The 27992-nt window shown below is 44.1% G+C and overlaps 1 protein-coding gene across 3 annotated transcripts; it reads right to left on the minus strand.

Annotated features, from left to right (window-relative positions):
* Positions 1-41: 41 nt before the first annotated feature.
* ATP2C2 (ATPase secretory pathway Ca2+ transporting 2) lies at positions 42-27883 on the minus strand. 3 transcript variants are annotated; one of them, XM_030025057.2, is made up of 28 exons: positions 27445-27883; positions 20584-20694; positions 19675-19791; positions 17756-17845; positions 17638-17673; positions 17484-17545; positions 16229-16337; positions 15999-16148; positions 15836-15904; positions 14614-14689; positions 14299-14365; positions 12894-13018; positions 10845-10942; positions 10006-10107; positions 9091-9180; positions 7562-7663; positions 6809-6965; positions 5240-5410; positions 4727-4824; positions 4593-4643; positions 4169-4335; positions 3443-3511; positions 3244-3360; positions 2377-2524; positions 1686-1781; positions 1238-1379; positions 445-542; positions 42-336 (listed from the first exon to the last, which is right to left on the minus strand). In XM_030025057.2, the coding sequence occupies exons 1-28, from the start codon at positions 27541-27543 to the stop codon at positions 325-327; spliced, it is 2829 nt and encodes a 942-aa protein (XP_029880917.1). In that variant the 5' UTR covers positions 27544-27883; the 3' UTR covers positions 42-324. The 3 variants fall into 3 exon arrangements, with proteins under 3 accessions (XP_029880917.1, XP_029880916.1, XP_029880918.1); XM_030025056.2 differs by having other exon boundaries at positions 42-542; positions 27445-27882; XM_030025058.2 differs by lacking the exon at positions 27445-27883 and adding an exon at positions 21488-21579 and having other exon boundaries at positions 42-542.
* Positions 27884-27992: the final 109 nt, after the last annotated feature.

The raw sequence follows: 27992 nt of genomic DNA on the forward strand, positions 1-27992 counted from the left end.
GGACAGGTCTAAATCAAGAGTCTCATTCAGATACTTGTCAGTAACATTTTAAAATGTAGATTTTATTATATAAAAATCATTTTGATTTAAATAAATAAAATTTCAGTTTATGCACAATAGATTTTTCTGTACAGGTGTGAAACCCTGTTGTTTTGTCTGGGACTGTCACAGCATTCTTGACATATAGATAAATGTTATAAAAATATACCTGATCTTGGTTTAAAACTGGAGCCGCTCCAGAGGTTTCTGTAGACAGTTCAAACAGCTTAGGTAGAGCGTGTAGAAGGAACAGACTCTGGCGTAAGAAGGACTGTCGGTACAGATTCACTTGAGTATCTTCAGAAAGGACGTGTGGCGTCAGAAAACGGTGCATTTGAATTATCCAGCATCACAGCTCCATTCCAAGTATATCTTTAGAGGAAGTTTGCATCAGTTATGACATCCCTTTGTAAGCTTTGGTCGGCAGCAGCGTTTTTCACAGAGTTTGATGAACTCGGACACAACGAAAACCGAGGAAGCCAGTCCGGTGAGAAACAGCAGGTCTGCCAAGAGGAAACAGAGCAGAGATGAGCACAGCGGACAGCTGGATGTTGTGCTGGGCAGGAATCCCCAGCTAAGGGCCTTCCTGCAGTAGCTCTTTGTGCTGGTGTAACTCCATACGTTATGTCCACAGCTAGCAACAGCATAGCTAGGCATTAGAGAAATGACTGCGGTAGGCAAGGAATAGCCATAGTTGGCATAGTCCACTTGATGGTTAGAAGCCTCTACAATATTCATCTGGGATCACTGAACTCTGCTTCTAACACCGTGCCTAATGTAGATGCGATACAACGTATTATGGTAGAGTTTGCTTAGACTGATTCAAATGGTAAAATATGCATTGCATTTCAGCTAGGAAAGAGTCACCCTGCCTTTTCAAAATGGAGTAACTGCATAATGATCCTAGGTAGATTTATGTAGAGAAGTATCGTCATACAGAGCTCGTGGAAAATCTTGGCATGTCTCCATTTACATGCATTTATGTGCAGTAAATCAAGATTCAAAACCTAGGCTGGGATAATGTCATTAAATACTACTACTATTGGCGTATAGCTATGTGTATGTATATAGGTATAGGAGCTGTTGATTGATTTCTCCTACCAGCAATCTGTTGGGAGCTATCGTGTAACAATTTGGCAATCACATCTGCTTTTTAAAGTAGCTTTAATGAAAAAAACCACATTATTTTGCAACTTACCTAGCACTCCTAAATTCTCTGTCTGGAAGACCTTCTGTAATGGAGGGATGTATATAACAGCCAGCTGTCCCAAAAATGACCCAAGCACAGAATACAAGAACATGCGGTTTCGAAAAAAGCCTATTTCAAGGATCAGCTTTGTCTAGAGAAGGGGGAAAAAAAAGAAATGTAACATTTCCCAATTCTCTGTTGGGACTTGAATGTCACACTGTTTCTTTGCATGTAAACTCCATTACTTTTTGAAGTTATATGAATGTTAATTTAGGGAGAGCTGTGTAGTTGAAAGTGTAGTTGCAGTTGAACTACGATGGATAACTTTATTTATAAAGATGATAAAAATCATGCTGCTTTAAGTGACATTAAAAAAACCCTTCCTATGCAAAATACCAGTATTCTAATGTTTGTGTTAGTGTTTTGAGACAAATTATTGCTGACACAGCAATCTCACCTGAGAGCGGCATGTCAGGGCATTGAAGAGGTCAAAAAACACAAAACAGGTAAAAGTCATTGTTGTGGTTCGAGGTGTTATGCCACTTTTTGGATTCTGAAAGCACATGTGAAAATTCAGGGGTTAGTTAAGCCTTACAAAAATACGTCAGTTCAATAGATGAATTAAATATACCCTTTAACAATCCCAGTCAAATCAAAGGGTAGTAAAACAAAGGAATAAATCTAGTTCTAGCTACTTTAGGTAGCATTAATTTCTCTCTGCTAATTGTTGAGTTTATGATCTTATCAACCATGTTTTAAATTCTTAAACTGATGTGGAATTTGAGTAAAGAATATTCTAAATTACTTAAACTGTTATAGTTAACAGTCACTATTTACAAATAGCAATCCAGAGTACTTATGTACTTGGCATTTTCTACTTACATGGAAAGCTAGAGGTGAAAAGTGCCTTAAAGCATCGATATCATATAAAGTAATAGTTTTCCCATTCTAGATAGGAAGCTCCAAATTAGAGGCAACACAGAAAGGCAGGAGCAGAGCTAGGACCTGACCCTGGTTCCTTAACCCTCTGCCCGTACTGATCCTTCCCCACTGGATGTATTTCAGAAAGTCCTTCACATGTACTTCAGAAATTGCCCTTCGCTTTGTTCTCCTGATGAAAACAAGATACGGTTACAGGTTTTCCTTACCTCCTTCCAGAAGACAAAGAGGGTTCCACTGATGATAATTATAGCTGACATGAAGATTTTCAGGATCAATGATTTGCTGAGTATAGTATCCGTGATACATCGGGGTGGCTGTTTGATAGTATCCCTGTCAACAGGTTCAACTCCCAAGCTGCCTCAAAGAGAAGCAAAGAGAAGAAAAGAGTTTAGTTCATGTGGATCGTCCCGAGACCATAAACTGATCCCAAAACTGATAAAACAGCATGGATCTGGAGGATGAACTTCTTTGAAGCACAGCATGAGAGTTATCAGTATTCTGACAGGGTTACCGTAAGGCCCCAGGTTTGTCTGAGACACCTATGACAAAGGTCTTTTTTGCATAATGAGCTGCTAAAATGATATCTTAGGCTACCATAGTGCATTATATCAGTATCGATCCCAGAGGGAAAGCTAGCTGTGAGATTGTGGCCAACATCTCTTCCACATTGTGGAAGTAGTAATTGTAATTAGTAGTAGTTGTAATTAGCAGGTGGATGAGGTTCCTAAGTCTTGTGATTTTGGGGCATATACCCCCATATGTATGCAGTATTTCCTCACCAGTCAAATCTGCAGGGCTACTAGCAGGTGATGCGCTCATCACACTCACAACAGACCATTCGCAGTAAAGTGGAATAGTTAAGTGATTCCACCACAAAACAGGATTGTATAAAACCTCAAGTAAATCTGAAGTAAGTGCTTTTGGAGGGATCAGGAGGGAACAAAACTACAACTTGTCTTATCTAGCCACCAAATGATTGGTGCATTGATAAGAAATCATAACAGCTTGTGTTCCTAAGCCAAATCCAGACATATTGAAACCAAGAATATTTTGCTCATTTGACTCTTCCATACCTCTGGGCTGGCGGCCCATCCATGATGATGTTGATCCATAAGATCTGCATCGCATTGAGTGGATTTGGTAGGTTGAGCACTGTTGACAGAGTAATTAGGCTCAAAGCTGAAATGCTCCTGCAAAGCACAGAAGAACATTATTCCGCATGGCTTCACCTAAAAGGTGGCTTCACTGGAATCAAAGCAAACAGGAACTTACGTGCTCAGCTGGAACCGGACAAAATTTTTTATGTTGTAAAATATTCCTTTTCCCTCTTCTATTGCATTCCTGGAAGGGAGAGGAGAGTTTATTAAATAACTAGTACTCACGCTATTTTACACTGAGCTCCCTGTGACACTCAAAATACAAGTTGTCTTCTCTAGCACTTCTTTCACATGAAATTCAGACCCCAGCTTGGGAGAAGGACATCAATGCAGTGTCGCAGTTAAAATGACTTTATCAGGACCAGTAGATCTGAAAACCCTGGTTCATAAGGCCAAGTCTTGGTTCATAAAGCAGGCATGTGACCTATTTATATCCTTACTCTACTCTGCCTACTCTCTCTGTTGTTACGAATGAACAGAGCATTGCAAATTATGTCTTTCCTCTGAGCTTTCTGGATGAGGCAGAGAGCACAAGTTACTATCTACCCAGACTTCTAGGCGCTTTCAAATCCCCGGTTAGCTACAGCGATGAGAAACCAGCACTTTCAGATGAAAGGTAGCTTTGTCACCACCGCTTGAAACAAAAAAGTCATTGCCGTGTATGCAACTGAAAACGAGCCAGACCCACGGCAGGTTTCTCCACTTACTACCTGTTGACTTACATGTCCTGCCTCTTGTGTGACTAGCCCTGGAGATGACACAAGAGACTTGTTGCAATGGATAGCTGGAAAGTATCTGAAGTAAGAAAGTGTCTGATAGTAAGAAAGTCACTAAAACCTACATTACTGTTGAGAAGTCGTCATCCACGAGAATCATGTTGGCAGCCTCTTTGCTGACGTCTGTACCAGCTTGTCCCATTGCGATCCCGATATCGGCAGATTTAAGGGCCACGGCATCATTAACACCATCTCCTGTCATCGACACAACAGCACCAGCCCTCTGCAAAGCCTGTGAGAGTGGAGAGATGAGATATGATATGCTTGCTAATATCTCACTAGTGTCTTTCAGATGACCCAGGCCAGATCTGCAAGAGAAATGCTAAGACCTTCAGTGTAAGTAGTGCCAATGCTCTAGCTTGGGTTTTATGGTCCTTTAGTTTGAGCTGATCCCGCCTTGGAAGACCAGATGGTCTAGAGAACTGAGGCCCCCCCCCGCAACAACTTGTTTTTGTGAGGCATGCAACGGATTTGAGAGGCTCTTTGTACCTTTATGATTTTTAGTTTGTGCTTTGGACTTGTTCTGAAGAAAATGGAAACCTGAAAAACAAAAAAAAAATGCAGTCTTGTATTACATAGATGCTATTGAAAGTAGGCCTTGTTTTTGTAATTAAAACCATTACATTTTTGACAGTGGATGATAGCTCTGCCTCTGCCAACTGGTCCAGCTCTTCCCCAGACATGGCCTTCAGCTTCCCATTGCAAAGTCCAATATTCTGTCCTGCAAAAAAAAAAAGCCCCAAATGAGATCTGCCCATCAGCTCTGGAAAAAGCCAACTATTTCCAGACTCAACAAATAGAGGCAGCAATTAAGGAATTTACTGGGAAATACATCTGAACCTAGGGCATCTGACAGGGCACACAGCTCTCCGGCTCCCAGCTGGGCCGGTCACCCTGTCCTTACTCAACTGGAGTTATGGAAGCAATACAATACCCAGAAGTGGCCCATAGTTCATAGCTGCTCTATTACTGCATTTAATATGACTTGTTTCAATGGAAAAGCAAGAACTCAGTGGCATTTAAAACCTCTATTGCACACTCAAAAAGAATGATAAAGTTGATTATGAAGTGACAGAACATTTGACTGATCTGACAGACATAATATAGACCCACAGGAAAGAAGCTAAGTTTGCTACCTATAGCCACAGCAGTTTCCAGGGCATCTCCAGTTATCATTTTTACTGATACACCAGACTCCGAAAGGACTTGAACAGCTTCTCTCACTCCAGGCCTTGGGGGATCAATTATTCCAACCAGACCTAAAAATGTCAGTTTGCCAAGTTCTGGACCTGAAGCCAAAGCGAGTACTAGAAACAGAGGGGAAAAAAAGACGACAAGACTACATTTATTAATAATGTGTTTCCAGACATTAAAATGAACATTTAGAGGAGATACTAAACTGCCGGTTTTCCAGCAGAAAAAGTCATTTAAACCAGGTCTTTATTCATTATAGTCAGATCTTGTATAGACACAAAAATTTGGTCCACTCAAATAATACCAGTTTATCTGAATCAGAGCATTTCTGTTTCATGTGTTTCTCTCTTAGGATTTATTTCTTTCTAATTTAAAGCTGTCTACCAAGTCTTCCCTAAATGCAGATGGATTAAATTGGGACAGTGCAATGTTAGACCAGACACTATTAAACTACTATGTTAAACAACAGCGCTCCTGTAAAAACTTAAACTTTTTTTTTAATCTAAAAATGTGAACTGTAAATTCAGTTAAACCAGTGAATCTTCCATCATATAAACATCAAGGCTCTGAACATTTTGTTTCTGTTCTTGGTGCCTAACCATATCATTCAATCGTTCTTAAATCACCCAAGGATATTTTGCCAGGGGTTCATGTCAGTGTTGCTTTGATGATTGAATCACAAGCTCGCAGCACCTGCCTGAGCTAATCGCTTTTCTTCAGAGCGGTAATTTGCCATTCACAACGGCAGATGATTCAGATATTGTAAAGCAAGCTCCTTACATGAGTTACTAACCACAAGACACAGGGCTGGAGAACATGTACATTAACTACACCACCTTCCAAACCCGGCTGCCAAGACTTGTTCTCGTCTCCTTACAACCTGGGAACGTGCACAGGAGATGGTGTCTTTGTTCTTGCGTGAAAGACTGAGACATTTCTGAAAGGATGTTTCTAGCGATGAAGGGAACGACACGCATATAAAAACTTGTGGGCTGCGCACTGACACGCAGTCAGGATCAAAAGGAGATCGTTAGATTTGGTCCTAATAAAGAATTGAACCGAACTTCAAATAAAAATCTCGGTGCCCAAATCCGTGTTTGGAACCCCTTTCAAAGTTGCTTTTTGTTGCTCTTGAAACAGCTTCTCCAAAAGCAAAACTTGGCAGAGCAGCGCTTAGGTCGGGTTCAGCACAAAGCTTTTCAATGCAGCGTTCAGACCGTATCCCAGGCAATCACAACGCTCCATGGAAGAAAAACATTCACCATTTCCAGCGCTTATTTTCAGCTCCTTTCACTCTCGCTAATTTAAACCCAACAAGAAAAGATTAGCGGAAAGCAAGCAGCCAGCAGACCTAAGACATGGCCCTCGGCAAACTCTGACAAGTATTATGAAGACATCATGCAAGTGATGCTAAGGACTGAGCCTTCTGTTCATCTTAACCAAAACAGAGCAGGAAAGCATTAGGGCATGATAACCTGTAAGCGTAAGGGACATAGACAGTAACGACTGACCCCGTAGACCAGAGGAGCCCATTCGTTTTTCTTCCTGCTGGTAGAAGGCTTTCTGCTGGGGTGTGAGTGATAACGAGATGCCGCTGCTGTTATACAGAGTGCAATATTGAATAACTTCTTCAAACGCTCCTTTCATAAAGTAAATATCTTCCTGATCCTTTAAAGTAAGGAGATAATATACTTTATCAAAAAAAAAAAAAGAAAAAAGAAAAAAGAAAAAGAACACATTTTAAAAATACTGGTAGTGCATAAGGCTTTACATCCTAGGTAAAAAAGGTCTTTTGTCTGCTCTTTTACCTGTTTTGTAAAATGCCCAGGTGCATGTATTTTGCACATGATATTTTTGCTCTAGACGTTTTTCACGTTCAGCCATCACAGACAGAATGGTAATGAAAAGATTGGTAAGTTTTTAAACCAAAGTACAGTATCAGCCAAAATGAGCTCCTTAACCCAGTAAGGGAAAAATGGCCAACATTTTCTGCCAGACATTGTATCTTTATTCCCCTGTCAGTTATCTCTGAAAAGCTTTTGTTTTCCTGCTCAAACCACTATATGAAAAGTATTGTCTTCTCCCATTCAAACACAGCTTTACAAGCTAAAATTACACCCAAGTTGGGAATTTTGAGGTTTGTTCAGTTTTCTCCTGACATAGTTAACTTCTGAAAACATTTGCTAAAGAGATACCATTTCATGCCCATTGTTGAGGTGCACAATTAGAAACACGAAACCAGCCAACACCACTGTTTGCTTTACCTGATTTTTCAGTGTGCATTTCACAGCCATCCACTTTTGTTCAGAGCTAAACGGAATTTCCTTCTTTCTTACATAAATATCTTTTATGTCAGCTAATTCCATCTAAAGTAAGGTAAAACAAAAAGAGCACTGTAATGCTGAATAATGCCAAAGCTTGTGTATATTTTCCATATTACAGGCATTGACCGTTGACCATGTACTTCCAGGCACTCATATACCACAGAGCTCAAGAGAATGCGTGGGGAGAGTAAAACTCATATTTCAAACCCATCTTCTCCTTTTGGTGCCTGATATAGGATTAATTAAACTGGAGTTTGAAGCTTGATCCCTGTTGACTTTTGCAAGAACTAGGGAGCTGCACTGCTGTCTCGGTGGGGCTTTGGGTCAGAGGAGGCTCAAGTCCTTTCCCTACATCTATGGCAAAATAATGGGCAGAGCAGATTTCTTCCAGCCCAAGCTCAGGCTCCCCCACTTCGGTTATTTCCCAGCCACCCTACTTGGAAGAAAAAGGAAAATTTCAAATAATTGAATGGTCAAGCATGGATATGGCTTCAAATTATTTCCTGATGAATTAAACTCAAAAGACCCTTCAGCTATGAAGTACAACAGTCCAAATCAATACATGCCTGCTTTAGCAGCACGCGTGGGTGCTCTAGGTGAAGTGGTAGCTGTCAGAAGTAGCTTCCAATCTCTCTCTCCCCCAGCTCCCACTAAACTAAAAAATTTAAAAAACCCAGAAGAGACAACCTCTCTCATATTCTGCTATTGCTTGGCTACTGAATGGCAGAGCAGAAGGAATATTTTAATTTAGGGTTTAAGGAAATAAAAGGTCTGTTTTGCAAATGACAAATCATTGTTTCCTTATCAGAGTTACAAGTTTGAAAAATAGGAGGTAGGAACAGATGTTTGCAGGTGCATCATTTCATCAGGCACCTTCTGTGCTTTACAGCCCACCCGAGGTCTGTGGACCACAGGCTGTGTAACACTGATTAGATGATACCTTGAGGCATTTTACAGCCCTCTGCCTGTGAGCATGAATGCAATATTCATTAAAAAAATCTTGTTTTACATAATCACGACTAGAAAAAAAAGCAAAAGCTAGCAGATGACCCAAATCGAGGATAAGCCTCTGCCATGCTTTCTAGTATGGCCTGTTCTTGCTCATTTTTCACTCGCTTGTCTTCCTCCCAAACTCTTAATTGGCATGTGCAGAAACTATAAAAAAAGGTAGTCCATCCTGAGCCCGAAAGAAAACCATTATAGAGTGTAATTGCAGAGATTAACCAAGCAAAACAATTCTTGCTGTTAGCACAGAAGCTCAAGGAAAGTGTTCATCCATGACAAGAGGTTTACATGGGAGAGGTGTACATCTATGACCTTGGGGAGAAGAGACAAGGAAAGACTAAAACCAGTCTGGGGACTGTAAAGAATTCTGATCACTCCTGTCAGACCTAACGATTCCAGCTTTTTTTTTTTTTTTTTTTTTTTTTTTTAAATTTCTGGAAAATTTTAAATCTTAACAATCTTACCTTCATTGCAAGGGCAATGAGAGCTCCTTCTGTGGGCTGTCCGATCACACTATTTTTCCTGATAATAGCATTATTGACTACACAGCCAGCCTAGAGAAAGGGACATTTTTACATGGTTTATTTTTTTCATAACTAAATTCATAGCTTTTTCATCTCTTTAAATGAAATAATGAAAGATTGGAGAATGAAGGCAGCCACATCCCAAAAGATGTGCTATTCCCCATAGCAGCATCTCTTGAGATCAGTTCTTATGCTTTCTAAAACTGCTTAATCCATAGGATACACCAATATTTGGTAAAATATTATGTTTTGGATAAATTAACATCAAGCAAAACATGATATATATCTAACGAGCTTGATAAATCATGAAAATGAGAACTTAGTCTCTCCTACTATTGCTTCTAACTTGCAGTATGGATAAAATAAGACCTAATCTCCATTTGAGATTCTAGCTCAGATCATTTCACTACCCAAATACTCCGCTTTAGCCTACAATTGAATGTGCAAGATTTTACTTAATGCTAACACGAAAGCCAGAGACCATCACAATACATTTATAAATTGAGTATGTAGCTAGCTAAAGTCTAGAATCTGTCCACATTAAAAACCTGAACGTGGTAAAATTAATCAGTCTCTCCTCTGCAAGAATTGTATTTTTATCCAAAATGCCATTGACACTTTAAGCTGATGACTCTAGTCTCTCCCTATGTATCTTATTCTACCTTCACTACCTTTCACCTATAAGCTTCAGGTATTATATCACAATTACTCAGAGCCTTTCCTTGAGAATGCTCTAGCAAGACGATTCATTTTAGAGTGACAAAAGTAGCTTTTTTCACACTAATTACCCAAAGGGATCTGCACAAATGAAAATTGAATATAAATAGGACAAGCTGGTTGATAATTTATACTTACCTCTACTAGTTTTCCAACTGAGACATTGGAAAATTGTTTAAGAATCTCCTTTGATGGCAGAAGATAAACGTCTCCTTCTCCACTGTAGCCCACCCCACTGACCTGAGGAAGAGAGAGACAGAAAAAGCAAATTTCCCAGTGCCAGGCAGGACTATACTACATCTATATACAATGGGGTGCACTCGAGCAAATTTCTGATTTTGAAGGTGTGCTGGGATTATTCTTTCTAGCTCAAATCAATGCTTATAGGAAAGGCTGCAGATAATGAAAGTATAATATTAAAATAGCTGTACAGGAACAAAAAGAATCAGCTTGTCTTATACGGAACTTGCTCACCGTGAGTTCAGAAGTCTCTTGTAGCTCAGTCGAGAGATCCAGCCCTTTGGTAGCAGTGGGTTCACTGGTTTTACCCTACTGATGACTGGTCTGTGTCTCCACTGCCTTACATTTTGCATGCCTGGATTTTTCACCCACTTTGCACACATGAAATGAACCAAGTGGAAGGATCAGGTCACTCGTGTAATAAATATTCCCACAGAAGATGGGTCCGCAAGGGTCAGTGGCAGGTTTCGGTATTTACAATAATTGCGAAGAACAGCAAATGTTGTCAACAAACATCTTTTTTTTACGGCATCTGAGCAGCTTTTGTATGCTCAGCCCCACCTCTACCCATCTCCAGCACTGCAAAAGTCTCTTCTCTTTAACGGAACCGGTGATGTGCAAGGAACTGCTTGGTTTGGGACTGACTCAACATCCCTCGTTTGGGCCTAATTGAACTAAAAGCAAATTGGCCCCGCCGAGCTTGAACAGGGCGGTCTGTATTACCGCCTTGGCCATACCTCTGCCTGGAACCCATCCGAGGTCACGAGCCGAGTCACCGTCATCTCGTTGGCTGTCAGAGTCCCTGTCTTATCTGAGCAGATGACATTGCAGCAACCTGATGCAGGAAAGTTTTTAATCAGACCTAATAAATAATGCATCTGAACCACGAGATTCAGGGCCCCAGAAGAGGGAGAACAGGTTTCCCTAACGTTACTCAAACTGCGCCGGTGAGAAAAGGGAGAAAATACCAAGAAATGGATGAGTTTCCTAACAGGGTGTTGTAAGGAAAGGATTTGAGTGCACGTCAGGGTATCGCGCACATAATTTGGATGTGAGATATGGTAGGAGACATCTGAAGAGGGACACATTGTCTTGAGCATCATATGGTGGGCAGTCGGAGAAGGCACTGATCTCCAGGGAATCGATCAACGTTTCTGAGCTGCAATATCACACAACAGAACAGCTGTTATATTCTGAAAAGACATATCAAATTCCCTCTCTGCCACATGCTTCCTCAGATGGGCCATTTAACCCTTGCTTCTCTAAATCAGGAATAACAGCCCTTCCCTGCCCAACCACGGGATTGCGAGGGTACGTGTGTTAAAGACCGTTACAAAAAATACTTAAAAATCCACAGCTAAGAGCAGGAGCTGCCCCACTTGTGCTCTGCTCTGTGACAATCCTGCTTCAGTAAAGCACATTTCTTCCAGGGCCCGTTTATACCACAATACAGCAAAGGAGTGGATTAGCAGAGTCACCACACTCAGGCTAGTTTCCACTCTCAAGAAGGGGAAAAATTACTTTAATGCAAAAAAGAATCAGGCTCATGAGCATGATGACCACCAGGTAAAAACCTGGAGAGAATAAAGCAGATTGGGCTGCAATTAAATTAATTGCAATTTAGAAGGATTAGCACAGAGCAAAGCAACCACCTTCAATATGTCATTTTTAGTTATTGACAATTAAAGAATTGGATAAAGAAGAAGGATTATTTTTCTCCTTTTCAGAAGTTTAACAGACACAGCACAATTAACGTGCGGGAGAGTACAGTTTTTGCCGTGCTTTAGACTGTGTTGCAGGGTACCCGGCCATCTGGCAGTTACACCTATTTGGGCGCAGCCCTACCAGAATGAAATTCTTCATGAGATAAGGCCATTTCAGATGTCCTGGGTCAGGGCAAATACAATAAAATAAGGGTGATAAGATTCCTTAACTGCAGAACAAACAAGGGCAGTTCAAACAACAGCAGCATTTCCAAGGAAGACAGATTTTAGCTGAAGGATCCGGCTGTGCAGCAGATATCTGTGACTGCACGGGCCAGGCTTGGCATTTAGCATACTTTTTAATGAGTGCTACTAAATACACAACGTATCTTCTCCTTCATATAACTGCCATACTGACCAAGATCAGAGCACCAAAGCCTAGAATACAGTGACCTGGGAGTAAGGGCCAATTTGAAGATAAGGGGAGGTGGAAGAATAATTTCATTATGGTTCATTCTGCCCTGCAGTTGTGAGGATGGGCTGGACTCCTTCTCAAGGTTCTCTCTGTCCCTGTTTTCCATGACTCTTTAGATATCAGGGAGATGGCCACACAGGCTGCGGAAGGATAAATAGTTTTATTTATACCACCAGGCTCGACCCGAGGAGCTGCAAGGTTTTTTAGCTAGATGCTGAAGAAGTGGACAGGATGGATCTGCAGGATGATCCCACAGAATGGGGAAGAAGAAGAAACCAAGCCATTCAACCTGAGCAGGGCATGCACATCTGCAGAGGAGCTCTGCTCCCCATGGGCCAATGCCCTGGGTTGGGTTGAACCATTCCTAGCACCTGCCTGTGTTAATAGCACTAAAAATAAGGGAAAAGGGTGAGAAACACAGGGTAGAAAAATGTACTTACACCTGAGTGGGGTTGCTCTGGCCCAGTATGCATATTCCTTTTTTTTTTTTTTTTTTTTTTTTTTTTTTTTTAATCAAACCAAGGCTTACTTGGCCAGCCCATTGCTATTCAGTTCAGATTTTGAAGCCTAGCAGACGACCAAGCTGTGTGGCCTCTTTGCAGCCTTACCTAAGGTTTCTACTATGGGCAACTTCTTCACAATCACCCTTTTCTTGGCCATCCGGAGAACGCCCAGCACCAGCGTAACAGTGACCACGATGGGAAGACCCTCTGGAATGGCAGCCACCGCCAGGCTGGGGACAGCAGAGACACAACAGCTTCAACACAGGGGTCAAACTACGAGTACCGACCAAAATGTGCCAAAGGAACATTTCCATGGGGTGAGTTTTCCTGCTTATATGTGCGTATCTGAATGGGAACATGCAGGGCTAACCACTGGGACTCCTGGCACACTGTAAATACAAAAGCGGGACATTTATCCAACTCCTCAACGTTTTTCTGGAAGATTTTGACAGAACAATTACTTTTCTTCTTTACATTGCCAAAGAGCATTAGTTTCTGGCTAAGTAGGGATTTAGGGGTTGGATTTCATTTCATTTGTTTAACTTTCCGAGGATGGAAGTTGAATATTCCTTGGCACCCCGGCTCACACATTAGCTACTGGCTCCTGGCCACACGCAGCCCCTCAACACCTCTTACACGTGGGTACGAGCTGTGGTGGGACAGGATGAGTTCCCCAGACGTCCCCGTGCTGCACACACTGAATCGGTGCAACATCAAAACCTGCGACACCTGACATGCTAGAAAAATCCAGACACAGTCTGCATCTGTCCCTTATTTATTCCTTGGGTAACTCTGAACACTTCTAGGTACGTGCAAAGAGTAATCAAAGAGGACTTTTGAAACCATAGGCTGGTCTCCAAAACTCAGGCTTAACCACTTTTCTTTGCCACTACATTCACCCAGGAGACAGGAAGGTGGGCACCAAGCCAGCTTGGCTTCTCTGTTATCTCCTCAGCTGTGGTTTTGTTCTTATTTCCATATAAAAAAAAATTCTTTCTTTTCTTTTTTTTTTTTTTAAAAAAAAGAATTGATTTTAGAGACATGACAACACCAAACAACAGGTTTTACGGGTACTACTAAAAACACATGGTTTATTATGTTTGATTAAGAGGTTGTGCCTGCTTTTTATGCCACATAAAATGTGCATTCCTATCTTTAGACGTAAATCCAGTAAGAACAGCAAAGAGTAATATTTGCTGTTGCTACACTCCCATTAAATTCATAGAACGGATAGGAAAGGACATCCACAGCTGGATGAAGTGGAAATGCCAGTAAAGATTTTCAAAATACCAATTTCCAAAATTAAATAAACTCTCAAACTTGGTGGTTTTTTTTTTTTCTCTTAAACTGTTGTAAAGTTCACATTAATTTCACCAGTGCAAGATCAATATGTATTTATGAAGGGTCTTACTCAAGTTCCCTTTTGTGAAGTGTCCATTGTTTTGAACAGGGAATTCCCTGGGACATGTTTCATTAGAAATCAAAGAGAAAGGTGCTCTCCAGTCCTCACCTAACTCCAATTGTGAACATGCTGAGGAGGTGCTTCCCTTGTAACCAGCCAATGAGCATTATTAAACCTGGTGGGGGGGAAAACCATCCGATTAAAAAATGTCAAGAAATTCATAAATCTCTAACCTGCTTTAGCTGTTGTTGGAGAACTGAGTATGCAACGAGGCCCCCAAATCTCTCCCTTCAGAGGTGTCTCTGCTTGAACCCCCAAAGTCCAGGTAACCCACATCAACAAGTACTTTTGGAGAAAGTGGCCCTGGAGCACAGAGGGCTTTCACACCTGACCATGCAAGTACGAGCATCGCGTCCGACTCACCGATTATGCCAAAGGAGAAAAGAGTGAGTTGCTTCCCCAATCTGTCCATGTTTTTCTGGAGAGGTGTTTTGGGAGTCTGGAAATATTAGAGAACAGCTGGTTTTCTTTGCTTGGTATGTGAAATAAGATGATGGTCAGCCCAGAACGACTGACCCCCACAGTCCTTGGTATCATCACCGTGGTCCCCACAGCTGCCTGATACACCTTAGAGCTTTCCCACCCCAAACGGGGTCTGCTGGGCACAGAGCATCCCGCAGGGAGAGACTTTCTGCCTCAATGCACTCGAGACGGGCAAAAAAGTGGGAGAAGAGATGAATGATATTTGTTTACAGCTCGGGAGGCAGACTAAGGGCTAAATCTGGAAAGGACCTTAGTGATCGAGAGTCCAGATGTGGATAATGTGTGTGCAAAGCCTCTGGGAAAAGGATAAAAGCCTGGAGCCCCATCCTGATGGTCTGGGCTCTCCTCTCCAGACCAGGGTCAGTCTGTTTGTGACCTGGCAGAGCTGAGCAGACCCTTCTCCTCCACCGAGCCAGCTCAAGCTGACGTGTAGGAGGGACCCTGGGAGGTGGTAGGGTTTGGGAGGTCCGAGTTTCAGGCCAAGGAGGGTACCAGATCCAAGCTCCTGCAGCAGCACTTTTAAGCACTGCAGAGCATCACAGATCTGCATCAGCACTGCAGACGCATCACAGCATCTCGCACAGTGGCTGCTTCTGCTTTCCTGTGATTTCTTGCGTCAATGGATCAAGAGTTAACTGGTTTCTAGACCCTCATCTGTGTTAGTTCAGAGATCTGACCCATGAAATTTTGGCTTGTGTGGAAGCAAAAAAATCTATACACCTAGTGGAAACTGTGTGTGTGAAATAAAAAAAAAAAAAAAAAAGAGAAGAAACTGTGAGGTTTAGGTAGCTACAAGGTTAGATACAAGCTAAATATCTCAAGTCTGGAAAGCGTGTGTGTGAAAAAAAAAAAAAAGGAGAAGAAACTGTGAGGTTTAGGTGACTACAAGGTTAGATACAAGCTAAATATCTCAAGTCTGGATTTAGAAGCCTAAATCCTGCTTATAACCTTTTTTGGATACAACACTTTGCTGTCCCTCAGTCACCCAGGCATTTTGTAGCAGAAACCAAAATGAACGCAGTGCATTAACTCTTGGGACCACTCCTGTTCACAGACTTTCATCCAGGACATCCACCATTTCCACAGACATAGATTTCTTTACCTCTTCAGCTTGCATCATTTTGAACACCTCTCCAAACTGTGAATTTTCACCTGTCCCAATAACTACTCCCTGAAAAAAAAGGAAAAAAGGGAGACAGATAAAAACAAAATCTAGCGATTCTGTAACTAATGCCAAGGAAGAGATCGAAGATGACAGGACTCACTTTTCCCTTCCCGTATCGCACCAGGGTCCCCATGAAAACAATATTGCTCAGTGTGGTTATGTCCCCGGCTTCCAGTAAGACACCGTCAGTCTTGTTGCAAGGCTCAGCTTCTCCAGTAAAACTGGATTCATCCACTAGCAGATCTGTAACCTAATTAAAAAGGCACATTTCTGGTGCTGTTAAGACAAGAAATTTCCAAAACAGGCTCTCATACGTGTAGCTGTATTTACCTCTATCAGCCTGAGGTCTGCAGGAACCCTGTCGCCAACAGACAGATAGACGATATCTCCAGGCACGAGCTCTCGCGCTAGAAGATGCTGCAGTTTTCCTTCCCTTAGGCTACACGAGACAAATGGAAAAAGAAGAAAGGAAACCAGGCTGTGAGGTTTTTATTCCTTCTGCAGGCTTGGGAATGTGACTGGCAAGAAAGCAAGAGCCCTGCCCCAAAATGCTTCCAATGTATATAAGAACATAAAATCTTCATAACGATGAGGAGAGATGATTATGTTCAGTTTGGGCCCAGTTTTAATTCATAAACTGGTGGGCAGGTTATGGAAGACTTGCATTTCAGCAATAAGTGACTTAAACAGTACTTATAAGGGAGATAGTGACAAGATGTGCTTTCCTATGGCTCATGCTTTAAATAATGAAATGCAGATTCTTTAACCTAAAAAGCAGCTTTTTAAACCTAGAATTACCACTGGCATTTCAATGTTGTATTAAAAGTACAGCCTTTCAAGTGGTTAGATGCTTATGGTATCATATCATAAATAAGGAACAAACAGCGGCATTTATAAGATCCAGACCTGGGTGAACTTTGGACTAGAAGAAAACCCCATGCTGCTTTTGCAGTGCAAGGTTTCTCTGAGCCTCACAGCTTATTTACGTTGGCCGTGACAAAACCCATTTGAAAAGACATAAAGAGGAGAAGTGTTTTCTGCACTCTAAAGCGCTGATATGGGACATCAAAGCAGTCAGGGAAGGGGTCTCTGGTACACCCTACAACTGCTCCGTGGGCAATGCCGCGGCCACGCTCACCTGTGCCCGACCTGCACCGAAACGCCCGGTGTGCCCATGCATACAGCAAAGGGCAGGCGTGGGCGAGGAAACCTCCGCTTATAAGCCGTTTTGTGCCGACCTCTTGGGCAAAAACTACCCTAAAGCCAAACAAAATACGGAGGGGAGGTTTTTCCTCCACAGGGAGTCAGCGACACGCAAGAGGCTGCAGGGATCCTCGTGCGGGGTGTGGAGTGGGACACTTTTGGGACCCTGCTGGCTCTCGGTATTTATTAAATTCCAGCGGGTGCCTACTTTAAAAATCAGAATTATTTGATCCCCTTTTAGCTGCACCCACACACGGCGCTATCCCTCCAGAGATCAGGTTCTTGTTACGTGCACGACACCCCGAAGCAATTTTCTTCACCGGTCAGTTCTTCCCTCATAACCCAAACCCTGCTAAAACCCACCGAAGCAGGCATGCCTCACCAGTTGCACTCGGGGGGCACCAGCTTGTTAAGTTCTTCCAGAGATTTTTCCGAGCGATACTCCTTTTAAATGAGAAAGGAGAAGAAAGCCAAGTTACGCGAGAGGGCTCGCTCACGACGGCCCCGGCTGCAGAGCCAGGCTCTGACTGACGTACCTGGATGAAGGCCACGGTGACGACGATGAGCACGGCCTGTGAACAAAGAGGCATTACAGGCGTGGGCACACCAGCTTCAGAGAGCGAAGGGTTGGGTTGCAGGAGAGGTACCACCTACCATGGCGATGCTCACGGCGTCTTCGTATTCTTTCGTGATGACGCTTACTAAAGCGGAAGCCAGCAACAAAAGGATGAGGGGGTTTTTAAACTGAAAAAAAATAAAATTGCAATATAAAATTAAACGTGGAGACGCTGAAGGTGAGCTGGCCTCGCGTCTCATCAGAAAGGATTAAACACGCGGTTTTGCTGCGGGGACCCTCCTTGCCCGTGACGGCGGCATCGCCCTGCCCGGGCAGAGGGGGAGCAGCGCCTGTGGTCAGACTGGTGCCGGATCCTGCACCTGTACAGGAGATGGACGGCATCAGGGACCAGCAGGACAAGGCTCGCACCAAAAGACGCGAGTTTCCTCTCTTTTCCCCTGCTTGCACAAGCAAGGCTCGCCTTTGCAGACATACAGCACAGGGCTGACCCTAAAAGCTCCTTGGAGGCACGATAGGTACGAACAAAAACTTTATTGTCTTTTTAGAATTTGAAACCAGAAATCCTCTTTCTTTTTTTTTTTTCTTTTTTTTTTTTCTTTTTTTTTCTTTAATTAATCTGCTAAACTCTGCACTGTACCCAGCACTGCAGGAGTCAGATCCTACTATTTTTCTGCTTTTAAGCACAGATTTTAAGGACTTTTCTCCTACCTGAGAAAGTTACAGCTCTGTTTAGCTAATGTGGGAATTGAGGTAAGGGAGTTAAGTCAGGCAAAGACAAGACTACCTGCTTTGGGTAACAGGAAAGTGGTGATGCATGGCAGGAAAGCCAAGGTTTAAATTTATTCCCTGCTGAAGCCAAAGTTGAAAGTCCCCTTCGTTCCTCTTTAGAAAGACTGGGCCAAAGGGGCTGCTTTACAAAAATTGCAGCTGCAAAAAGCCACGTCAAGTGTCTGCTGAGGGACGATGCTCAAGTGCAAAGGTGCAAATGGTGTGGGACTGCAAGCAGCTCTTCCAGAGAGACCAACAGGTTGTGGAAGGATCAGAGATGCACTAAAGAGTTAATTTGGTGTCCCCATAGGAGAAGCAACTCGTTAAGGATGAGCAGAAAAAAAAATCATCTCACTTTTTATTAAGAATAAAAGAATCCTTGAAGAGCTTTAGTGATGATTACAAAGTGCTTAAAGAATATTGGTCCCACAGGAAAAAAGGGGTAACCCATGAAATAAAAATACAGTCTTTCAAAGCAACTAAAATCTTTATGATCCAGCTAAGCAAGAACAAAACCAGTCAAATTGCTGGCTGAAAATAAACACACACAAAAAAAAGACCCTTCTTGTTTGGTTAAAAGCTCTAAAGAAGAGGTGAAAGGTGCATTAAATATGGATAAGAACCAGTTAATAAAAGAAAAACTCAAGGATAACTCAGCTGGGGAAAAACAAGATGGCAAATACCACCTTCTGCCTGGCTTTTTGGGGCAGCTGGTTTGAAATCATGGATCTTCACAGTGGCTGGTACCGTGTATGAATGTATCTGTTACTGATGTATTGCTAATAGAGACACTAACGCTCACCTGAGCTCTGCGACTGCCTCTGCTTTTGCTGGAGGTTTAGGGCTTTCCTTCACTGGGGTAACTGAAATCAGAGTAGCTTTCAGCTACTACTGGTTTTCCTCAAACCTTCATGATTTTATCACTTGCTTTAAAGGGAATAAATATGCTCCAGAAATCAGGTCACTGATCTATGGTTTTTGATTTGTGGGCTGCGTGGAGATAAAAAGGTTTATTTTTATTTTAAGATGTTATCTTCACATTAAATGACCCCGCATCTGAATCTCACAATGGCTTTCCCAGGGGAACAGACACTTTCTGTATCTGGGGCACAGCCTGTTCCATGGCTGAATCTGTGGAAGTAGAAACCCTGAATATTTCAATGTAGAGACACGCTCAGGCCAACCCAGCCAGGGGTTTTTGTGCAGAATCTGTGCAGAAAATCCTTACCTGGTCTAGATATTTCTTCCATATCGGCTCTGTATTCTCTACTGAAAATTCATTCCAGCCATGTTTTAACCTGCGCTGTAGCACAGAAAACTCAGGCAGTCCAGTTTGTAAATCAACCTAGAGGAAAATTTAAAAAAAACAACAAACCAAACATTAAATATTGTAGAATAGTTATAGGAAAGTTCTTAAGGCAAAGTTATGTTAAAAACCTGTAAGCAGGCTGAGCAAGATGTTCATGCTTCAGTCCCCCACAAAAAAATAAATCTATCCTCTGTTTTTCTGTTTAGGTGTTTATTTTTGTTAAACTATAAAACTTTACCATGAACCATCACAGAAATCCATAAAGCAAGCACAAGTTAATTAAAAATATTTCCACAAGTGAGAAACCATATAATAGATGATGAATTAGAAATCTAAAAGAGTAAAGGAAAGAATTTATTTCTGGTTTCACTCTACATTTAAAGAAAAAAATAAAAATAAAAATACTCTAACAAGATTCAAAGAGAACAAATGGAGCAGGAATAAGATCTATTTTGCCTGGATTTAAAAAAAAAAAAAAAAGAAAAAAAAAAGCAAGGTTAGACACCAAAATACTGCTAAGCATCATAGCTTTCCCTGGTCATGGGGACTCAGCCTTTCTAAACTTCCATCTATCTTTCACACATGTGGTTAAACGTGAGTTATAACATCAGATTGTTTCTTTTCCAAGGCCAAACCCCAATGCAGACCGAGTAACTGGATTTTCCTTCCCGAGCCCCAGTGTCCCTCCATCCCTCCAGCTCCGTCCGTGCTGTGGCCGCGGGGAAGCTCGAGCGGGGCCGGGGCAGAGCAGCCGCTTCTGCCACCGCAAACATCCCTGCCAGGGCTGGTCTCCCCACTCCACGTGGGCAAACGTGTAAAAACCCTTACGTTTAAAGTTTTTGCCAAGTCTTCTTTATGGCATTTACATGCATCTTTCGGGGGCAGAACTGTCACCTCCTTCTCTTGCTCAATTATTTTCAGCTCGCACTCCTCATGGGTCTGAGTAAACGAGATAAAGCAATCGTTAGGGGAGAGCACAGTTAATAAAAGCATTTCAGCATCTCTCTGCTTCTTCCCTTAATCCCATTCCCTTCACTCACCTTGCCAGCTGCGTGACCTCATAGTTAGCCAAAACACTTCCTAAATCACAGCACTTTATACCATTCACTAATTAATCCTCATTACAGCCTCAAAGCCAGGTGCACATCCTTGTAGTGGAAGAAAGGCTATTAGGAACTGGATTACCAAAAAGACAAACCCACACCACTGCCTTAGTCAGAAAAGCGTGCCGGGCTCTGCTGTTTGCAGGTACCCTGCCCGAGCTGAGCATTTTTCCGCATCAGTGTCTCAAAGCCCACTGCACACTCAATGCTCACAGCAAGGAAAAAAACTATTTTCCCTCATTGAAAACTAATAAACAAACAGCAAACACACGAGAGAAAAATCTCTGAGCCAACAGGAGAAAGCAAAAGTCTCCTCTCCCGTCTCCACGGCTGTTTTCCTCCACCACAGCTCTGCAAACGCCTCCGAGCAGGACGAACCCTTCCTGCCCCATCCAGGCAGCCCGAGGGCTGCACCGAACTCCCAGCGCCCGGGGGCTCAGCACCCTGACCTCTGTTCCCTTTCAAGATCCCTCATCTCTTTTTCCAAAACGCTCTTTCCAGAGCAGCAGCGTCCCCTGAAATCTCAGCCAGGCACATGACGGGGGCGATGCAACCGCTATTGCGGGGCAAGTACGGAGAGGGAGAAATCTCATCCTTCCCGAGGGACAGGAAAATCCATTTCTATTTACTTTCATTCATAAAGCACAAGAGCCCGTGTTCATTAGGAGAGGGATCCCGAGAGAACGTGGTGCTTGGCCCCTGGCATTGCTCAGCCCTACGGCCAGCTCGCACTCAGTGGGGTGGGAAGAATTTGGCACCGGCTCCCCGCTACCAGTGCCCTGGGGTGTTTGCTGGGGGAAACATTCAGGTCCAGCTCATAGCAGCACCCGAGTACAGGTTTGGAGGACTTCAGAAGTACCCGAAGTGGTATTTGGAGAATCAGCCCTTCTATGAATATTCAGGAGGTTTCTAGAAACATCCAGTGTTTTGCAATCTAAAGCCTGAGATAAATGCAGAAAAATCTCTTTGGCTGTTAGCTCACGCTGGTACGCGGAATCTGTTTTTGTCTTGTGGCTTCTGGAGAGCTCATAGCAGGTGAGATAGGAGCATCTCTAAGCCCTGCTCCTTAAAAAGGCTTTTGCCACTTCCCTACGTTGCAGCCCCCTTTTTGTCGCTGTTTACTGACTCACAGTACAGCTGCTAACGCGAGAGATCCTGGCACTGACCTGCTCCCTGCAGAAACACCGAAGACTTTGCTGTGATCCCTTGGTTTGTGCAGCGCTCATTTAAAAGCCATTTTGCCCCAGGAACAACCTGCTTTTCCAAAACCCTTGCAATTTGCCCAAGATTTCCAAGGATTTTCCTGCTTCCATGTTTCCCTCGCACACGTGACCATGTTTTGCCCAAAGAAGCTGCAGTATTTCTCCACTGTTTTGAGGCATACTAGCACCAGACATCACCCTTATTTTAACATTTCCTTAACAGCCATCCCTAGAAAGGACAAAAAAAAGTCCTCCCACGTTTAAAACTGATGATTTAGTCCTACTTGTGCATCCTCGCTGTGCAAATTCATCCATTCCCTGTAACTTTGCTGACTCCAAGACCCTGTAAGACTGAAAGCCACTCATGCATCTAAGGAGATGGAAGGACTTACTGGGAAGAAAATACAAGGCTGTCATATATAGAAACATACCTTACATTCATTACTGTGCTGACTTGATTAATGCAGTTTCTACAGGCTCCTCTGTGCTGCCGAGGGCACATGCAGGCATCAAGGTACAACCTTGCCTCAAAGGAGTTTAAATTATAATTAAAGGAACTAGAGGATGGGAAGAGACCCAGGCACGAGGGTAACATACCTACAGTCTCCAGAGGCAGCGGGGGAAGCCAGGGCCCAGCTCTGTCATTAATATTTACCTTCAAAAAGGTGTGGAGGAAATGAATGGCAAAAACACACAGCATATAGATGCGCCCAAGTCATACGCAGCCAGAACTGGCTGCAGAGCAACAGAAACACTAGCAGTTCTATGCTCCTTACAACCAGGGGCTGTTGTGAAATGAACAGCTTTATTGGGATGAGTCAATTTGCATTGATTACCTTACACCTGTGAGTGATTTCCCCTGGACCAATCGACACAGCTTTTCCTACCAGATAAACAGCTCCAGCAATGCACAAGTTGGAAATGCATCAGTGGAGCCTTGTCTTCCTCTTTGTCACCAAAGTGCTGCTGGTGCAGAGCCCCTTTGCCCCTAAAAGCATCCACCCCATATCTGCTAGGTACCAGGCAGTGCCCTGAGCAAACCCCTTTATAAACTAACCCCTTGTTGTGCATTACTTTCTTTTCCATTTACATTGTAAAACAGATGTGGGCTATCAACATTATCCATTTACATTCTTAACCTTTATCTTTTAGGTGTAACTCAAGCACGAGAGCGCACAACTCCATATGGCGGGGCAGGAAGAAGTGGAAAAAAAAAAAATTAAATTTTTAGTTTATCTATTGCTTTGCGAGATCAGGAGATATTGGAGGCTGTAAAGAGGAGCTGCTGGTGGCTGGGAGCCACGCAGCTCGGAGCGTGCTCGGCGCTGCCAGTACCTGCGCCGTTGCCTCCGCATCCCTCGCCCTAAAACAATCCATCAATTGTTGCGCCGAGCAGCCCGTGCGGGAAGGAAGAAAGCGTGGGGCTTTCTGGAGAGTACGTAGCCCTTTCTGTATACTCTGGCAAACAGCCCAAAAGATCAGTTCTCAGGATTTCCCCCACCGCCGCATCTGCCTTTACTGAGGTTTTGCATATTCTTTTCCCCCATCTTAGATTACTTTGGACCAGCTAGTATATTGTAATCCAGTCAAAAGTGAGCTGTGTTATTTAGTCTAACAAGAAGCCCTTTAAAACATCAAACAGAAACCCTCTTCTCATACATTCTTCATCCTTACTAAAAAAACATATAGTAACTAAATCAAACCATTCCCACAAAAGCCCTTTGCATTGCTTTTTTCGGTGCACGTGGCAGGCGAAGGACCCGTGTTTCAGGGGTGCAGGCAGCGTGGAGAAACCAACCCAGAGCAAACCACAGCCCTGCAAACCAGGAGCTGCCTCGCCGGGCTTCCTTATCGGAGCCCCCAGCCGTTTCCCACCCCCCCGCCGTGGTTTCAGCTCCTCTCGCACACAATTTCTCGCTCCCCCATCGCACGTCTATCGCGGAATTGCAGACTTTCTAGGTGAAATAAAGCCTCTGGTCTCCCTGCTTGCACATATAAGCCTCAAAATCAACTCTTTGATTGTTCAAAAAGCCAAGGGTTTTCCAGAAAAGCCGCTTTAAAAGTATTCCCTGGATTTTAAGTTGCCCCCAGGGGTATATGAGCGCTGCCTCATTGCCCCCAGCTGCACATCCCACTCCCCTCACCCCCACTGCTCTTTTGCTCCTGCTCAAACCTGGCTTTTTTTTTTTTTTTAATTAAAAAAAGAAAAAAAAAAATCTTCCAGCTCCCTTTAATCTAAAACAAAGCCCCTTGAGGGGAAAGCTGGCGTTGCCATCCCTGCAGGAAAGCCCAGTCACTGCAGCTCCACAGCCAACAGTGACCCCGGTTGAGAAGTCTCCTCGCCCACCCAAACCAGTCCCACCCATGCCCCAAAAAACCCCCAAACCCCAAGAGTTTAAGGCAACTTGGTATGTAAGGTCTCCTGGGATGGAGGTGCTGCAGCCCTCAGCCCAAAAACTTGGGGGAGCTGGAGGGAGGGAGTTAACTCCTTGCCTGCTGGAAGCTTTTCAGATGCGAGAAATTGGGCTTGACACCTCTAAGGGACTGAAAACACACGTGTGTGCAAGTGAAGTCTGTGTCACTGCTGTGCAGAGGCAATCCCATGGTCTCCTTTTTTTTCCCATAAAAGGAAAGCTACACTATTTAGTTTTATTTTGAGGGCATATAAAAAAAATAGGTACCTGCACGGTAATAAAACTGTTCTGATAAGAACGCTCTGCATATCCAGGAGGATATGGAGCCTGTGAAACCCTCCAGGACATAAATGTTCATTGGTGTGAAACCTGAAATGGAAAAAAGCCTCGAACCAAACTGGAATAGTGATTTAGCTCTGAATATCGGGCAGGGCTGGGAAATACCCGTACTCGATCTCATGGCTACTGAATCTCGAATGGATCAGGTGTTGTGGGAGAAAGGATCAAAAGGGGTTTTGGTGAGGAGAAATGGAACAATTGCAGAGGAAAAGTCCTAGCAGCTCCGAAGAAACTCTGAAGAAGATCTTAATGCACTAAAATCTACTACCTGGATGCGCCTGGGGTAGGAGCCAGCTCTTTCTAAAGCTAACAAGAGAAAAAGCCCCTAAATCACGGCAGGACCCCGGTGAGTTGGCAGTAGATCTCCACGATGAACTCTTCTCCCAGCGGCACTGTGTGTGGCAATGGAGGCCACCCCACGCCGTAAAGATGGACAGATTGCCCTGGACGGTATTACAAAAGCCACCCATCCCATCGGGTTAAAAACCCTTGGGAGCGGAGGGCTGCAGCCCCTCGGGAAATCTGCCCTTGGCTGTATCCACTGGGTTCACTGGGCGCTACGGGGGTGACCCTGGTACACGGTCAAAGGGAAAAGGCGATGTGACCCATGCAGTGCACGGGTTTTTCTCTCCCTTTCAAACACATGGACACACACACAGGTACGTGTGCTTGTGCATGCGTGCACACACACATGTGCACACACACACACGCTTGGATGCTCAGAAGTAAAATCTTTGGACAGTCTTCAGATTTCTGCGGGAAACACAGGGTTCTCATAAACTGTAAGTCGGCACCACAAAAATTCCCTGTGATTCTGAACAGGCCACCGGAGAAAAAAGGGGTTTTAGCCGTATACAGCAGAGTCTAGACACAGGCTGTGCTTGTGCTTTGATGTGGAAGTTAACTGTTCTGCCATCTCCGGATAACACCATCGCCAGAGCCTGTGAGCTGGCCATCACATCGCAGTTACCAGCGTTGGGGCTTTTCCTTCACAACCCACGACTTGTGTATTTATCCCGGCTTGAGTCCCATCAGATCACCTGGACTCATATCTTTGAGGCTCAGGACAACCCTTTGACCAAAATACTTCAGGTCTATAAGATTGAAAGTACTCTGCAACTATTTTCAAGTAAAGAAGCAAAATACCAGCCTTAGAGGAAATGTGAGTCATTTACCAGCCTAAATCATAACCCGAGAATACGTTTCTTGATTTTTCAAATTCCTGTTGTCATTTTGCATTGCTGCCTATTTCCTACGCCTGGGCCAAAATGCTGGTTGTCTCCTGTCCTGTTATAAATGTATCACACTGCACGGACTAGAGCTAAAATTCAAGAAGGGTTTATATTTGGAAGTAAATATGTATCATTATTTATTTTGGCGCAGCAGAAATGGTGCCGCCAAAGAACAAGTCAGACTAATTGCTGGTGGCCTCCTGCCTATGTACAATCAGAAATCTCAGCTTGCCATCAAGGCAAGATTACAGATACTTTCTGTAACATCATCGAGATCTTCCTTTCCTGGGATTTTGAGCTACGCTCGAGTAGCGTAGAGCAGCATCACACAACGCACTGCAGGGTGCATAGGGTAAGAGTTCAATGTCTTATTTTCTTCTCCCTGTAGCACTAACCAACCCCCATACTGGAAAGACGAGACTCAGAAGAGAGCAGAGGATTAGCTGAAATGACACCTGAGAAAAGAACTTAGTCACAGAAAAGAACATGAATATCTCAAAGTGTGTGGATGGTGCTTGTTGGGATGGGACTAAGGGCTCACCCCACATGCTGAAGGAATTAGACAAATTGGGTTTATGTGGGAGGGTGCCCAACCTATCTGTCATGCGGGAGAAAAAAAAGGGGCTTAAGTAATGGAAATCCCTGTGCTGAGCAAACGTGATAATAAAATAATCCCAGACCTGAAGGTTTTGTGGCAAAAAACCAAGAACAGCAAATGTGTCACCTAAACCCCCACTCTTTGGTCCACCTGCACCAAGGAGAGGTAGTGAAAGCAGGAAGGGGGAAACCAATGTTCATACACCAGCATTTTTCAAGAAAAGAAAGCATTATTTCGAAGTGGTCTCTGCAGGTCTGAGCTAAAGCTCTTCTCAACCATTCATTACCAGTAATGACTGCAACAACAGCACAGAGGACAGCCCGAGGGGTCACAGCCCATCCACCAGCGACCGGCACCGGTGGCAGGGGTACCGCTGGGGCCAGGGTTAGCCTCTCTCTTCATCTACCCTTCTGCTGAGACAGCGTTTGCATTTCGTGCAAGTGCTCCAGAAATCCTCCCACGGTGCCCACGGCCCCACGGCAGTCGCTCTCCTACGCGTTTCGTTAATCTTGAACCTCCTCAAGTGCAGAGAACAATGTTCCTGGCCAGGACTTTGGCCTGAGCTATACGTTCTGGGAGCATCGCATAGAAACAAGTATCCCCATCTCAGCCGGCTGCCTGGTAAACATCATTAATCTCATCCCCTGTTGTACACAGAACAACTCGGGGGCAGAGAAAGGAGAGCAGAGAGACCGCGATATCAAGTTACCGGTGGGACAAAGCAGGCAAAGTAGACAAAATTAACCCCAATTACACAAACTATTTCAGCAGGTCCAGGCAAGAGGCACAGGCAATCCTCACCTCCTCTTCCGGCTCGCCGCTTCCAAGGGGCTGATATTTCTGCGCGAAGCGGAAAAACGACCTTTTCTGGAAGAGTTTGGCGAAACCTCCTTCTCCCATCTTCGCTGCGCAGCGGTGGGGAGCTCCCCGGGGGCCACCGGGACGGTGTCACCCGCTGCCGCCGGCACCGCCGGCTCCAATTCCCCTGCAAGCGCGGGGCTATGGTTACAAGCAGGGAGAGGCAACCTTTCCCTGCCGCCAAGTCACGCCTTCGGCCGCAGGTGCCGGAGGGAGGCTGCGCACCCTTCCAGCAGCCACGCAGGGTGTTTCACCCACAAAACCCTGCCAGGAGAAGCCTGTCTGTGTTTAGGACCGCGGCTGGTAGAGGACTGAGGTGGCCCTACGTGCGTGCGCGGCCGGCGCTCGAAGAGCAGGTTGAGGTCTTGCGGCTCGATGTTTTCCTCCGCCCTCTGAAAAATCGCTGCGGGAGGAGCGTCGGCGGGTGTCGCATCTCGGGCAGGCAGATAGGGAAGTTGTTTTGCTGAGGCCGCTGTGTGCGGAGGCAAGAC

Source organism: Aquila chrysaetos, chromosome 9 (genome assembly GCF_900496995.4).
Source record: "Aquila chrysaetos chrysaetos chromosome 9, bAquChr1.4, whole genome shotgun sequence".
Lineage (NCBI taxonomy): Eukaryota > Metazoa > Chordata > Aves > Accipitriformes > Accipitridae > Aquila > Aquila chrysaetos.